Source organism: Glycine max, chromosome 11, assembly GCF_000004515.6.
Source record: "Glycine max cultivar Williams 82 chromosome 11, Glycine_max_v4.0, whole genome shotgun sequence".
Classification (NCBI taxonomy): Eukaryota; Viridiplantae; Streptophyta; class Magnoliopsida; order Fabales; family Fabaceae; genus Glycine; species Glycine max.
Window position 1 is genome coordinate 12796998 of NC_038247.2, and position 17027 is coordinate 12814024.

The 17027-nt window shown below is 40.0% G+C and overlaps 1 protein-coding gene across 1 annotated transcript in view; it reads right to left on the bottom strand.

The window, feature by feature from the left end:
• Window positions 1-15859, bottom strand: part of LOC100804339 (RGS1-HXK1-interacting protein 1) — a 37976-nt gene extending 22117 nt beyond the window's left edge. Inside the window, exons 1-4 of the mRNA XM_003538020.4 lie at window positions 15555-15859; window positions 15249-15315; window positions 15094-15171; window positions 14195-14247 (exon numbers count right to left, since the gene is read on the bottom strand). Of these exons, the coding sequence (XP_003538068.1) occupies window positions 14195-14247; window positions 15094-15171; window positions 15249-15315; window positions 15555-15782 (426 nt within the window). The 5' untranslated portion in view covers window positions 15783-15859. The remainder of the gene's footprint in view (window positions 1-14194; window positions 14248-15093; window positions 15172-15248; window positions 15316-15554) is intronic.
• Between the last annotated feature and the right edge of the window lie 1168 nt (window positions 15860-17027).

Consider the following 17027-nt stretch of genomic DNA (forward strand, 5'->3'; position numbering starts at 1 on the left):
TAGGTAGCTTCTGCATTGCTGCCTTAAGTTCTTCAAATGCAGAAGTAGTCTCTTCTCCCCAATGAAATGCATGCTTCTTGAGTAATGCATTCAATGGTTGTGTAATTCTCCCATAATCATTCACAAACCTCCTGCAATACCCTGTTAACCTCAAAAATCCCCTTAATCCTTTAACATCTTTAGGTTTAGGCCACTCAGTCATGGCTGCCAATTTGCTGGGGTCTGCTTCCACTCCCTGCCCGGAAATGATGTGGTGTCCCAAATATTCCAAAGAATTCTGGCCAAAAATGCACTTCTTCTTGTTCACCCTCAAGTCATGCTGCTGCAGAACTTGCAAAATGGTCTTCAAATGCAGCTGATGGTCCCTCAAGCAGTTGCTGTACACCAGTATGTCATCAAAAAATACCAAGGCAAATTGCCTTAAAAAGGGCCTAAGCACCCCATTCATGAGTGCCTAAAATGTTGACGGTGCATTAGTCAACCCAAAGGGCATGACTAAAAATTCATAATGACCCTCATGTGTTCTAAAAGCTGTTTTCTGGATGTCCTCTTCCTTCATTCTAATTTGATGGTACCCAGAATGCAAATCCAGTTTTGAAAATCATTCAGCTCCACCAATTTCATCCAATAATTCTTCTATAATGGGTATAGGAAACCTGTCAGACACAATGATCTTATTGAGTGCCCTATAATCTACACAAGACCTCCAACTCCCATCCTTTTTCTTAACTAAAATCACTGGACTAGCATATGGACTAGTACTGGTTCTAATAATTCCAGCAATTAGCATATCCCTTACCATCTTTTCAATTTAATCCTTCTGGTAATGGGGGTATTTGTAATGCCTTAAATTGGGTATCCTTGTGCCCTCCTGGATATTAATAGCATGATCTCTCTCTCTATGTGGTGGCAGCCCTTGAGGCTCCTGGAAAACATGCTCAAACTGTGCAATACCTGGGCCACTAGTTCAGGCACTGCTTCCCTTGTCTTCTCTTCTTCTACCCTTTTTCCACCCTAAACCCTTGGTCAGTTTCCAGCATGGTACCCTTGACCATTTTCATGCTAATGGCAGCCTTTACCAACTCTGGATCAGCTCTTAGAGTCACCTTTTTGTTCTGCCATTTCACTGTCAATGTCAATTTTTCAAAGTTGGCCTCAACCTCCCCCAATCCAGCCAACCATTCCACTCCTAACACCAAATCAGCACCCCTTAATTCAAAAAGATAACAATTCTGTGTGAATTTCAATTCTTGCAGTTCAATAGGCAGTGATTTACATACTCCTTGACACCTAATCTTGTGTCCATCTCCAACTTCTACCAAATAAGGGTTTGCAGAGGTTACCTCCAATCTCAACTCTTTCACTAACTTCACTGATATGAAGTTGTGGCTGGCTCCACGATCAATTAACACAATCAGCTTCTTACTTTTAATTTGTCCCCACAATTTCAAAGATTTTTGGGTAGCAACCCTTCAATGCTATGTAAGGACAATTGATGAAATTTGCCCATATCTTCCTCCTCCTTTTCCTGCTGCTGGTTCTTAGGCTCTTCCTCATCCTCTTCCTCCATGATCATCATCAGTCTAAATTGTTTATTTTTGCACACATGGATTGGATTATACTTCTCACATGTGAAACATTCCCCTTTCCTCGCCTTCTCGCTCACCTCTGCAGGAGACAAATCATGGAAGGTTCTCCTACCTTTCCACCCTCCATTCCCTGTTGTTGCCATGTTACGAAGGCCAGTCATCTTGTTATTGGCTGGCAGCCAGTCCTTCACCCACTTCTGCCCCACTGGTACACTTTTTTGTACATTACCCACTTTCCCATGATTCATAGGTAATTTTTCCAAGATTCTATTATTTTCTTCCACCCTCCATGCTTTAACCATAGCTTCCATTAAATTCTTGGGCTCCAAGATCATAACCATGAACAGAAAAGGGGCTCCAAGATCGGAGCTCTGATACCAGTTGATAGAACTGGTTCAGGTATTGAATGAATTTTTATTATGATTAGTGCTTCCAACACCTAACAGCTTACACAGTGAGTTTGAGGCCTCACCAACCTCCTACTTACTCAATATCCCCCCTTCACTAATTCTTCCCATTCCCTTTTATATTCTGCTAACTAACTAATCAATTAGTTGTAACTAACTAACTGTCTGCTAACTAACTAATCAGTTAGTTGTAACCAAACTAACTGCCCTACTCCTACCTCTTCTACTAAACACTTTTCCCCACTTATTAATGTTTCTATCAGGTTCACATTCCATAATTATAAAATCTACCCTCAAACAGTGTAATATTTCACATTCTTGCTATGCATGTGGTCTCAAGGTTTATCACCTATCTTCAAACCACTCACTACTAATTACACTGAACCTCTTGAACATGTTTTTAGTGATTTGAGGGCCCATCCGATCTCCCTTGCTTTCTTTTGATGGATAATTTTATTATTATATTATTAATTTTTGGATGCATTCACTCATAGCACTTGGATTTACCTTTCAAAGTCCAATGGTAATGCTCTCTCTATTTTTCAACAATTATGTCCATCATGGTAAACTCCAGTTAAGCAGAAACAGACTAGTCTGGGAGTCCAGGGTCTTTTCTAAGGTTTTTTCTTGCTAGTTTTGGCATTATTCATCACCTTGTCTGTCATTGCATCATCAAAATGGCACAGTAGAACATAACCATAGACATATATCTGAGGTTGGTTTATCCCTCCTACCACTAGCCACCTGGTCCTTATGTTTTGGGATCATGCTTTCCTTACTACAGTATACAGTACACACCATCAATAAGTTACTAACCGCATTACTTCACATGATATCCCCTTTATTTGTTTATTCAATAAATCCCCTGATTACAGTTTCATCAAGATGTTTAGCTATGCATGATATCCTTTCCTATGTCCTAGTAATCATTATAAGTTAGAATTTTGCTATCAAGTATCACTTCATTACAAATCTTTACCTTTTCATGTGGGTGAAAAATGGAGAGAGAGAGAGAGAGTAGAGAGAGAAACAACGGGTGGGAGAGAGTTAGGACAAGAAGAGAGAGGAGAGTGAGCGCCAGGTTACGAACGACAGAGGGTTCACGCCTGACCATCAGAGGGAGCACAACAGGACAGCATTATAGCTACATGCAAGCAAATTGGACAGACCATAAGGACGTTACTTCTTTCTATTTCACCAGATTCCCTGAAGATGCAACTGCAGAAGAATTGTGGTATCACTTCAAGCAGACCGGAGACGTGCGAGAGGTCTTCATACCTAGGAAATGAAATAGACAAGGAAGGAGATATGGGTTCGTGAGGTTCAAAGGGGTGCGAGACATACATCAGGTTCAAAAGAAGCTGGACAGTATGCTGTTTGGAGGAATGAAGATGTTTGTTAATGTCCCCAAATATGGGAGAGCAAAGAATGAAGAGATACAAACAGCAGAAGGGGGAAGAGTAGAGGTCAGACAACCACAAGGGGGGAAAAGAGACACATACCTGAGCAGGAAATCAGGAACGAAGGTGGGAGTCCAGCGAGGGTCGTTTGCGGAGGGGGTCACTCGAAATACCCAAAGGACAGAACAGAGAAAAGCACCAGCCAAAATCGGTTACACTCGTTACAATTCGACATCCGAAGTTAACCTTGACATACAGTTGATGGACCAGCAATGGCTTAAGGAGGCATGGGTGGGCAGACTGAAAAATCTAGCAGGCTTTGATAGCATAGAAGACGAGAACGAGATATGGTGGGATAGCGGGCACAACATATCATTAAAGTACATTGGCGATGATATGGTTTTGATCAAGGTCTCACAGAAGAGAAAGCTGAGCGAATGCTGAACGAAGAAGATGAAGGTTGGGGTGATTTATTTTACTCCATAGAGAAATGGAATCCAAAATTACGTTGGGAGGCATACCCATCAGTCAACTCAGCTGGTGGCATTCTTTGCGTTTGGAATGAGATCCTTTAAGGTGGAGAGCAGATTAGTTGGAGCTGGTTTCATAATGTTGTCAGGGAAGTGGGGTCAAGAATTGCAATCAGTGCATGGTGTTAATATCTACTCCCCATGCAATATTCAGGAAAAAAGGGTGTTGTTGTGGGACAACGTCTCTCAGTTGAAAAATCAAAATCCGGGGGGATACTGGTGCATTCTAGGGGATTTTAATAACATCAGGACACCTGCAGAAAGAATGGGATCTTCTCAGAGGGGGCAGGTAGATGGAAGTATTACGGAATTCAATAATTGGATTGAGGAGCTGGAGGTAGAAAAAGCGCCTTGGGTGGGAAAGAGATTTACATGGTTCAGACCGAATGGTGCAACTAAAAGCAAGCTGGATAGATTCTTGGTTTCCCCAGAATGGCTTGCTAAATGGCCTGGGTCGGCTCAATCAGTGTTGGACAGAAATTTCTCAAATCATTGTCCAGTCTTGCTCACCTCCAAAAAGGTCGACTGGGTCCAAAACCCTTCAGAATTTTAGACTGCTGGCTATCCGATAAATCTTTCAAGAAAATGATAGCTGACAGTTGGTCGTCTACTCCTCAAAGTGGGTGGGGAGGTTTTGTGTTAAAAGAGAAAATCAAAGCACTCAAACAGAAGATAAAGGTGTGGAACAAAGAACAATACGGGGACACTTTTAGCAAGTTCAAGAAGATAAAGGAAGAGCTAAATAAATTAGAAGAGGTAACAGCTGACAAGCAGTTGGAAGATAGCGAGCGAGCACTCGAAAAGCAGCTCCAGCAGGAGTTATGGGAGGCAGCTCAGACACATAAGTCATTATTGAGACAGAAGGCTAAATCCAGGTGGATTAAGGAAGGAGATTGCAATTCGAGATATTTCCATCTGCTGATAAATTCCAAGCAAAGATCCAATTGTTTGAATGGAGTAGCAGTTGATGGTGTGTGGAAGGATGAGCCGGCAGTAGTAAAAGAGGAAGTTAGGAGGTTCTTTTCACAAAGATTCCAGGAAAAGGATTTTGACGGACCAACGTTAGACGGAATCAGTTTCAAGACCATTAATTCTCAGCAAAATGACATGCTAGTGGAGAGATTTCAGGAGGAGGAGATCAAAAGGGTGGTATGAAGTTGTGGAAGTGACAAAAGCCCGGGCCCGAACGGGCTTAATTTCAAATTCATCAAGCAATTTTGGGATGTCATCAAACCGAACTTTCTCAGATTCTTTGATGAGTTCTATGTCAATGGAGTCTTCCCGAGGGGCTTGAATGCATCTTTCATAGCCTTAATCCCGAAAGTAATGGACCCTCAAGTGCTGAATGACTACAGGCCTATCTCACTGATAGGATGTACCTACAAGATTCTTGCTAAGGTGTTGACTAACAGAATGAAGAAGGTTATGCATTGCATTATTAATGAATGACAGTCAGCTTTCATAGAAGGCAAACACATGCTTCATAGTGTGATGATTGCAAATGAGGTAGTTGAAGACGCTAAAAGATGCCAAAAACCGTGCATCGTTTTTAAGGTGGACTACGAGAAGGCGTATGATTCGGTGTCTTGGGAGTTCTCGCTATATATGATGAGGAGAATGGGTTTTGGTTCAAAGTGGATTCAATGGATGCTTGGATGTCTAAAATAAGCTTCGGTATCGGTCCTGGTAAATGGAAGCCCTTCATCTGAGTTCTTACCGCAGAAAGGGCTCGGACAGGGAGACCCATTATCACCTCTTTTATTCAATATTGCTGCTGAAGGATTGAGTGGGATAATGTCAAAGGCTATTGACAGAGGGTTCTACAGGGGATACTTAGTTGGCACAAATAAGGTTGAAATTAGCCTGCTCCAATATGTAGATGACACAATATTTTTGGGAGAGACAACCATGGAGAACGTAAGAACCATCAAAGCAATATTGCGTGCTTTTGAGCTTGCATCAGGGCTCAAGATTAATATTGCTAAAAGTAGTTGTGGGGCCTTCGGCGTGTCGGATCAGTGGACCTATGGTGCATCCAATTACCTCAACTGTAGCTTGATGTCTTTTCCTGTCACATATCTTGGCATTCCTATTGGAGCCAATCCCAGAAGATGTCAGACTTACCCTATAATTATCAAATGCGAGAGAAAATTAGCGAGATGAAAAAAAAGACATATGTCTTTTGGGGGGAGAGTGACTCTCATAACTTTAGTGCTAACATCCATTCCGATTTATTTTTTCTCATTTTTCAGGGTTCTTAGGCAGGTGGTTGACAAGTTAGTCAAACTACAGAGGAATTTTTTATGGGGAGTCGTGTATGATCAAACAAGATTGCCTGGATTCAATGGGAGACGATATGTTTGCCAAAGAAAGAAGGAGGATTGGGAGTCAAAGATGTCACTTCATTTAATATATCATTGCTGGGAAAGTGGAAATGGGATTTGTTTCAGAATCAGGGTGAGACTTGGGCAAGAGTTCTAGAATCAAAGTATGGAGGTTGGAGGAGTCTACTTGGAGAGCAGAGGGCTAGTACTGAATCCTTATGGTGGAGGGATCTGAAGCTAGTATATCAACATCCTCATCAAGGACAGCAGATGAATAGAGCAACTTTGTGGAAGGTCGGGCGCGGGGACAAGTTTAAATTTTGGGAGGATAAATGGACAGGTGGAGATAGCCAATTACCAGAGAAGTATCGAAGATTGTACACCATATCGGATCAGCAACACCAATCCATCCAGCAATTAGGAGCTTTCAATGAAGAAGGGTGGGAGTGGCCTTTCCAGTGGAGGAGACTGTTGTTTGACAGCGAGATAGAGATGGCAGTCGCATTCCTACAAGAAGTTGAAGGGTTCAGAATCAGCCCGGATTCACAAGATCAGTGGGTGTGGGCGGCAGAACCAAATGGAAGTTATTCGGCTAGGAGTGCATATAGAGTAATTAGAGAAGGAATATCAGGAGAGGGTCAGGGGGAAGGGTACAAGGAATTATGGAAGCTAAGGGCACCATCGAAAGTGGCTATGTTTGCTTGGAGGTTATTCAAAGCCAGATTGCCGACCAGGGATAATCTGAAAAGGAAACGGGTTGAGCTGCAGGACTATTTATGCCCTTTTTGCAGATCGGTGGAAGAGAGTGCAAGCCACTTATTCTTCCACTGCAGCAAAATTATCCACTTATGGTGGGAATCGGCGTCTTGGGTGAATTTGGTGGGGGTTTTCCCACATCATCCGAGACAGCACTTCCTCCAACATTTTCATGGAGTTCATGAGGGAATGCAGGCGACAAGATGACAAGGGTGGTGGTTAGCACTGACCTATACTATATGGAAGCACAGAAATAGCATCATTTTCTCCACTGCCACTTTCAATGCTCATAAAGTAATGGACAATGCAGTGTTTCTATTATGGACATGGCTCAGATGCTTAGACAAGGACTTCACATCTCATTTCAATCAGTGGTCTTCAAATATCAAAGATGGCTTTCTTCAGGCACGATTTTAGGGAGATAGGATTCATTCCTGTACTTTTACCGTTTTGTCATACTTTTCAGCTAGTGTAATCACAATGCATGTTGCTGTATTAGTTTTGAAGTATTCTACTAAAATATGTACTGTTCAGTACCTCTGGTACTCATTAATGAATATATTTTATTTTGGCTGAGCAAAAAAAAAAAGTTAGAATTTTGCTCCACAAATGTACTATCCTCATAATCATTTGTCCAGAAGAATACTAGTGCTTCTCACTTGATGGCAGACTTTATATCTCCAAGGACATGATTCACTCCTCAAAAGTCAAGTCCACCTATGCACCTCCTATTTAGAGACTCCTCCAATCCTACCCTCCACTGGTTTTTGCACCCCTCCATTGTCTCCTTTGGGTGCTTCTATTTCAACTTCCTCCATCCTCTCATTTTACTACTACTCCCTCAAACCCCACCTCCTTTACCTCTCCTTCCACTCACTCTTCTACTGAATCTTCCTTGTTATAATTATGAGTTATAATTATGTGTATCTTTAGAATAGATTTCTGTATCTGTTTTAGCTTATAGTAGAAGACAGAAGTGTGTCCTGTCTTATCAAAGCTTTCAAGCTTCTCTCTCCTCTTTGTATATATATATATGTTATTTGAATGAAAGATGTGTGTGATATTTTTTCCTAACTACCTCAAAAGCTAAGTTGGTATCAGAGCCAGGTTCCGTCCGCTGTCACTTCCGGCCGCCATTCTCTCCAACGAACCTAGGGTTCGAACCGCCCTGGAACGCGCGACCCAACCCTGCAGGTTGCGTCGCCATTGGAGTTGTCACGCGCCGTCACAGCTCCTCGCATTTTCCGGCGTGTGTGGTTCACGCGCCGCCGTCCCGACGTCGGAAGCTCGCCCAGCTTGTTTCGGCAGCTTCGTCATTCTTCTCTGAGCCTGTTTCAGGTGTTGTTTTTTGATTTTGGCAAGCCTTTATGCCTGCACGTGCCTTCTTCTATCCTTTGTTCCTTTGGGTTTCCATTGTTGATCAGAAATGGCCTCTTCTGGACCAGTTTTTTCCTTTTCTGGAACCCCAACAATAACAACTACAAAATTGAACTGGAAAAATTTTCTATCTTGGTTTGCCTCTGTGGAGCTTTGGTTCCTTGGCCAAGGACATCATGACCATTTGGAGAAAGGAGTTGATGCTGTTCCAAATGACCGAAAACTTGAGTGGGAGAAGCTTGACTATCAACTCTGTGTTGTATTATGGCAATCAGTTGAGCCAGATATTTTGGAGATCCTTAGGTCATTCAAAACGTGTCATTCTTTTGGAAAAAGGCCCAAGAGATCCTTGCAAATGACATTCAAAGCCTCTTTGATGCAACCATGAAGGTTACAGCTCTCAAACAAACTGGACATGACATGATTGCACATGTAGGAAAGGCTAGGGCTGCAGTTGAAGAGCTGAAAAAGTTTCTGGTAGCTGACTCATTGGAAGAAATGAATAGAAAACTGGATAAGTTTTACATGGTCCTCATCCTGAGGAGTCTACACTCTGACTTTGATCATGTGCGTGATCAAGTTCTTGCTGGAGATCAAGTTCCATCAATGGACTCTCTCATCACTAGGTTACTTTGTGTGCCTCATGCGCTGAAAGAAGAAAATCCAGCTGATGTGGTGGAAACTTCAACAATGGTTGCATCTCGTGGAAGAGAGGGAGGCCGTAATAGTAGAGGAGGCCGCAATGGAAAAGGTGGACGTCCTCAATGCACATATTGCAAGAGGATGGGTCACACTCAAGAGAATTGTTATTCCTTGCATGGATTTCCTGAAAAAGTTGCCAAGGTAGCTCAGACAGAAAAATCAGAGTCTAAGTTCTCTGATGAAGAGTACCAAGAGTATTTGAAGTTGAAATCTGAGAAATCCAGCAGCCAGGTTTCACCTTCCTCTGTATCATGTTATTCAACAGCATGTATTTCTCAATCTATTGACGGTTCTAGTCCTTGGATACTTGATTCAGGTGCCTCTGATCATATTTCTGGTAACAAGTCCTCTTTTACATTCATGTCTTTTCCAAAAATTCCCCATTGTAACTAATGGTTCCAAAGTTGCAGCTCAAGGAAGTGGTCAAGTCTCTTTGTCTTCCTCATTAAAGTTGGATTCTGTTTTATTTATTCCTCAGTGTCCCTATAATCTAATTTCATTGAGTCAGTTAACTCGTTCATTAAATTGTTCAATAACATTTACTTCTAATTCCTGTGTTATTCAGGAACATGGCACGGGTCGAGTGATTGGAGAAGGACGTGAATCAAGAGGACTTTACTACCTGAAATCCAACTTTTCTGTTTCTTGTTCTGCAACTTCAAATCCCAAACTTTTGCATGATCGTCTAGGCCACCCAAGCTTACCAAAGCTGAAAATGATGGTTCCTGGTCTGAAGAATCTTCGAGTCCTAGAATGTGAGTCGTGTCAACTAGGAAAACATGTTAGGTCATCATTTCCACAAACTGTCCAAAGATGTAATTCAGCTTTCTCTACCATTCATTCTGATATTTGGGGACCAAGCCGGGTTACATCTTTTGGTTTTCGATATTTTGTAACATTTATTGATGAATTTTCTAGATGTACTTGGGTCTATTTAATGAAAGACAGATCTGAACTTTTGCCTATCTTTATGTCCTTTCTCAATGAGATTGAAAACCAATTTGGGAAAACAATTAAGATTTTTAGAAGCGACAATGCAAAAGAGTATTTCTCTCATGATTTTTCCTCCCTTTTATCTTCAAAAGGCATTTTACATCAATCCACTTGTCCCCATACACCACAGCAAAATGGTATAGCTGAAAGGAAAAATCGTCATCTTCTTGACACCGCACGCTCACTAATGTTAGCCTTTCATGTTCCTACACACCATTGGGGGGGATGCGATTTTTACTGCTTGTTTCTTAATTAACAGAATGCCTTCATCCTCCCTTGAAAATCAAATTCCTCACTCAATCATTTTCCCTCATGATCCATTATTCCATGTTCCACCTAAAGTGTTTGGTTGTACTTGTTTTGTCCAAGATCTCTCTCCCGATTTAGACAGACTTTCTGCCCGAGCAATCAAATGTGTCTTTTTAGGTTTTTCTCGTCTTCAAAAGGGTTACAAATGCTACCCTCCCTCTACTAGGAGATACTATATGTCTGCAGATGTAACCTTCTTTGAAGACACACCCTTCTTTTCACCATCTATGGATCATTCTTCTTCCATCCATAATGTTCTTACAATTCCCTCTCCCTGTCCTCTAGATACTTCAAACCAAAATGTCAGTGAAGTTCCATCTTCTCCTCCGCATTCGACTAATGTTGGTCCTCCAGTACTTGAAGGTTCACCTCGTGATTTTCATTCTCCTTCAATCACTCCTCAAGCCATGGATCCTGTCATCTCTCATTCCTCTGATTCAGACTGGCCCATTGCCATCCGGAAAGGTACTAGATCTACTCGTAATCCTCATCCTATCTATAACTTTTTGAGTTATCATCGTTTGTCTCCTTCATATTCTTCTTTTGTTTTTTCTCTATCTTCACATTTTGTCCCTTCTAATGTTCATGAGGCACTTAGTCATCCTGGATGGCGACGGACTATGATTGATGAAATGCAGGCTCTTGAACATAGTGGTACTTGGGAACTTGTCCCTCTTTCTCCTGGCAAGAAGACAGTGGGTTGTAGATGGGTCTACGCAGTTAAAGTTGGGCCTAATGGTGAGATTGATCGACTTAAGGCTCACTTAGTAGCTAAAGGCTATACTCAGATATATGACCTTGATTATTGTGACACCTTCTCTCCGGTAGATAAAATTACTACTGTTCGTTTGTTTCTTGCTATGGCTGCCATGCGTCATTGACCTCTCCATCAGCTTGATATTAAAAATGCATTTCTCCATGGTGACCTTGAAGAGGAGATTTATATGGAGCAACCTCCTGGGTTTGTTGCTCAGGGGGAGTATGGTCTTGTTTGTAAGCTGTGTCGATCCCTCTATGGGTTGAAGCAATCCCCTCAGGCTTGGTTTGGTAAATTCAATCATATTGTTCGACTTTTTGGGTTGAAACGTAGTGAGGCTGATCATTTTGTTTTTTATTGTCATGCATCCCCTGGGAAGTGTGTTTATTTGATAGTATATGTTGATGACATAGTGATTATAGGGAATGATGCTACTAAGATTAGTCAGCTAAAGGAGCACTTATTCAATCATTTCCAGACCAAAGACTTGGGAAGTTTGAAGTACTTCCTTAGTATTGAGATGGCTCAGTCAGGAGATGGTGTTGTAATTTCTCAGAGGAAGTACGCTCTTGACATTTTGAAGGAAACAGGCATGCAGAATTGTAGACCTATTGATGGCCCTATGGATCCGAATTTGAAGCTTCTAGCAGATCAGAGTGAAATGTATCCTAACCCTGAAAGATATAGAAGACTTGTGGGAAAACTCATTTATCTCACCATCATCAGACCTGGTATTTCCTTTGCTGTTGGAGTGGTGAGTCAATTTATGCAAAATCCCCGTGTTGATCATTGGAATGTTGTTATACGTATTCTTAGATACATTAAGAGAGCTCCAGGATAAGGATTACTTTATGAAGACAAAGGTAATACACAAGTATCTGGGTATTGTGATGCAGATTGGGCTGGTTGTCCTATGGACAGGAGATCCACATCCGGATATTGTGTCTCCATTGGCAGGAATGTTATTTCTTGGAAAAGCAAGAAGCAATCTGTTGTTGCTCGACCTAGTGCAAAGGCTGAATATAGATCTATGGCTGTGGTTACGTGTGAACTTATGTGGGTTAAGCAAATTCTTGAAGAATTGAATTTTTGCAAAGTGATGCAAATGAAGCTATATTGTGATAATCAAGCTGCTCTTCACATTGCTTCAAACCCCGTCTTCCATGAGAGGACTAAGCACATTGAGATTGATTGTCACTTCATTCGGGAGAAATTACTGTCTAAAGAAATTGTCACTGAGTTCATTAACTCATGTGATCAGCCAGCAGATATTTTGACTAAACCCTTAAGGGGGCCTAGGATTCAGGTTATATGTTCCAAGCTTGGAGCTACGATTTATATGCTCCAGCTTGAGGGGGAGTGTTATAATTATGAGTTATAATTATGTGTATCTTTAGAATAGATTTTTGTATCTGTTTTAGCTTATAGTAGAAGACAGCAGTGTGTCCTGTCTTATCAAAGCTTTCAAGCTTCTCTCTCCTCTTTGTATATATATATATATGTTATTTGAATGAAAGATGTGTGTGATATTTTTTCCTCACTACCTCAAAAGCTAAGTTTCCTTATGTTTATCCTCTGCTGTCACTCCATCCCATCTTCCAGTCCAAATTTCTCAATCCAATTTATCCTGGTTTGTCCATCCATTGCATTCACTCCATGTCTGGCATTTTTAAACCACAGTTGTATCCTATCTAATTTATTTGGAGCAACTTTGGTTAAACAGGCTTTGACAATATCCCACTACTGGTAGACCATTGGAAGGCGGTCAAATGCATCTTGTGTTACCAGAGGGCACCCTATGGTCTTCTTCTACAGCAAGCTCAGACAGCACTATCAGCATTTCTCTTTGAACCCTCCATGATGCTGATTGGGCTTCAAACCACGATGATTTCCCCTCTACTTCTGTTTCACACATATTTGGACAAACTTAATTTCTTGGTGGTTCATGACTTCATGAAGCAAATACTAGTTGCTCATTCCAGCAGAGACTACATACAGAAGTTTGGCCTCCATTGCAGCTGAATTCATTAGGATATAAACTCTACTCACTGAACTTCAAATTCCTATTTTCACCCTCAATCTAAAGTGAAAATTGCATACTATTCTCACATAATCCAATCCTAGATGCTCACACAAAGCATGTCGAACTTGACACCACGGTTGAGAGAAAGTCATTTTAACAAGATTTTAATTGGCACATATGTTCCAGCTCAAGACCAGATAGATAATGTCCCAACTAAGCCTTCCTTTAAACTTAGATTCTGCTATCTTGGAGAGAAACTCAGGGCGTTTGACCATTCACCCTTCTAAGTTTGAAGGGGAGCTACTCCATGTCTGTATTAGTTGTTTCCCAATTCTGTTGCTAATAACAGAGACTTTTAGTTAATTAGATGCTGCTAGCTGAGTAACTACAACCAAATTCTGTTTCTAATAACAGAATTATTTAGGCCGAGTTCAGTTGGCAACAGACTACAGTTAAGACATGTGTCCCCACATGACTCTAAATACTAAAGTTCTTGACAATGTTCACTAAGTAATTATTCAATGGATTAATAATGTGGACATAATGCAAGCAATTTTCACAACTAAGTGCAAAGAGAATAACGAGTTCAATAACATTCATCTATATTGCACAAGCCACAACTCGCATCAATATTCAATTCAATCAAGACTAGTATTTGCAAATTTGCAAATCAAAGTTCTAAGCTCTCTACCTGCATAAAAAGGAAAAAAGCTAAGTGGTCTACAATTAATGAATGTCAAAAAATTATAAAAGCAAAATACAAGCAAATTATGTTCCTTCTATACTTTTCTAGGAGTGCGTGACTTTTGTCTTGGGCTCCATATGACAAGCCCAACAAAAGTTACACAACAAACTTTAAACTTATATTCACCAACCTTTTTTCAAGAGATGATGCTTCTAACAAAGCATACAAACTGAATGTGTTCAGATCCATTTGTATAGATATACATTTCATGATTAAATTAACTATAAAAACCCTGAATCTTTATCCTTGTCAAGTCAACAGACATAATGAGGTCATACTCACCTCTTCACTAACAAAAAGGCGCAAAGTGTTGTAGTACAAGACCCGACGAGGCCCTACAAGATAAACCAGATTTGAAGAAGAAGAATAATCTGCTAATTGAATAACGTATCAAACATATAGAATAAGGTCAATAACATTGTTTCTGATAACATAATTAGCAGTATAAAATGATACACATATACTATCAGCTATTTACTGAATTTAACAAAGAAAAAACTTTGAAGTGTAGAACACAGCCTTAAAATCAAGAGTAAAGCCTCAATTTAGTCCCTCAAAGATTAAGGAGTTGCCACATTAGCCCTCGAAACAGTTTTGTAGCTAAACTAATCACTAAAATTATTCCTCCAAGGATTTTTTCACCGAAGTACTCCCTCAAACACAAAACAGTAACCAAATTTTTACATAAGATTAAAGTGATACGTTAACACAACAGGACAAATTGGAACAATTGTGCATCTTTAAGGGACTACTTTGGTGGACATATCTTTGGAAGACAAATATGGCAACACTTCAATTATTAACAGATCAATTTGCTGACAAAAGCGTTAAAAGGAGTATATATTGACACCCTAATCAAGAACCAAATAGAGGGTTCACTATAAACCAATGATCTGCACAAGTTCTAACCAAGACTATTCTACCGTAATGAGATTCAGCAACAAACTACAAAATATAATATCTTCTTTTACATGCCACCAGGAGAATGAAATATCAAATGCAACACTTAAAATTAAAAGGCATAGAATCTCACTCTAAAACCAATGATCTGCAAAAGCTCTAACCAAGACTATTCAACCGTAATGAGATTCAGCAACAAACTACAAAATATAATATCTTTTACATGCCACCAAGAGAATGAAATATCAAAACGCAACACAATAAAAAGCATCGAATCTCACTCTTAAGTACCAGAAGCCCCAGGGAAGCAGTAGCCCCACATGTAATCACCGGATGCGAAGCTGCAACAACTACACCCTCTGCAATGAAAGATTAAACACAAAAACCTAAACATTAGAAACTTCATAAATTGAAAACAAAACAACAAAACGCAAACCTTTGATCTTTCCAAACAAAAGACCCTCATAAGCAGTGTACTGAGATTTGAGATCATCCAAAGAATCCTACATTCGACAGAAACCAAAACCATGCAGATGAGATGACGAAATTTTTTGAAGAAGTAACCGAACATGGCGAAATCAAAACCAACAGGAATGAGCGATGCCATCGAATTAGCTCATGGCGAATCCAATTTATATATGGTCCGTTCATTTTTTCTTCTTGGAGAAAATTTATATATGATTCTTGAAAATTTTATCGGAAAACAAAGAGAGAGAGAGAGAGAGAGAGAGAGAGATTTTACCAAGGTCTGGTGAAAGTGGGCGGAAGAAGTTGAGCGGATTTGGGAGAAACGGGATTTTGCAGTATCGATTGTCGAATCGACGGCGTCGTTGAAGGCCTTGTGGTAAAGCTGGGCCTGCGCAAGAGCGTAGTCAAGAAACGGCGCCGTTTCATTGAGGGTTTGAGGATTGTTGGTTTTTGAGGAGTTGTTGTCACTGTCAGATTCCGGTGATTCCGCCACCATTGCCATTGTCAAGGGCTGATGCACCTTCTTTCCGTGCTAGTCTCGTTTTGTCGCTCTTATTTACCGTTAAGAGTGTAATAGCCCACTGAAAATAAATTTATATTGTGAAAATAATAATAATTCCTCAAATAAATTATTTTAATTTATTACAAATTATAAATCAGAATACAAAATAATGTATTAAGATTTTTAATTAATTACCCCATCAAAGATTTAAAAAAAATTAAACTAATATTCAATTTCATAATTAATTTTTCCTTAATCTAGGTCAAAAACCTTGTTACAAACTATTTTTCTCTAATTTTCAAAAATTTTAATTGATTTATTATCCTAATAAATTAAACTAATTATTTAATATATTAAAATTACTTTTTAAACATAAAAAATTAAAGGTATATAATAAAAGAGAAGCCCAATGAAATGTCTGTTGTGCCCATGACTGAGAGTTTGATATCTGACACTTTTGTTGGTTTTTTGGTCATTTTACCCCTCCAGCTTTGGCCTTGGTTTTCTATCGCCTGGCTTGCTGGTTTGCCTTTGTTTTCTGCCACGTTGAGTGTTTAGCTTTGGGCATTCCAGCTTGAGTGTTTAACTTCTATTGGTGGATGCACGTGGCTTCTTCTCCAGCCTTTTTCGGTCATTTCCCTACCAACTTCAAACTTGCTTCCTTCATTTGTGTCATTTCCCCACCAATTTGTTTCCTCTGTTTCCATTCTTTCTTCTTCATTTTGGTGTCCTCTTCACTTCCACTTTTTTCTTTTGTTTTTGGTTGAGTTTTAAAGCTGCTGAGAGCTTCCATCTTCATTTTATTTTTTGTGATTTTGGTTAGGGTTCTTTTTCTTTTATTGATCTGATTTTTTGTGGTTTTATTTTTGGGACAGGCTACAGTAACAATGGCGGCTTTGGCAAAGAAGTTGTCGAAGAAGTTAAGAGGAAGATAGAGGTTCTTCTATTTTGATTTTATTAAAACGGTGTTTATGTTTTTATTTGTCTGATTTTTTGTGGTTTTTTTGGATGCTTCGTTGCTATTTTTTCCTGAAACTCATATTTCTGATATTGTTCAGAGTTTTACGAGACAATCTACGAGGCTTTGCCCATTCAAGGGTTGCAACAATAGCCAAAACGGCATCGCGGGTCGTCGAGCACAAGCTTCGTACTGTTGGTAAAATTTCTCAATCCCCCACTTCATTCGTTCTTTTGTTTTTCCTCATTCCTGGGTGTTTGATTTTGTTAATTTCGATCTTTTTGCGG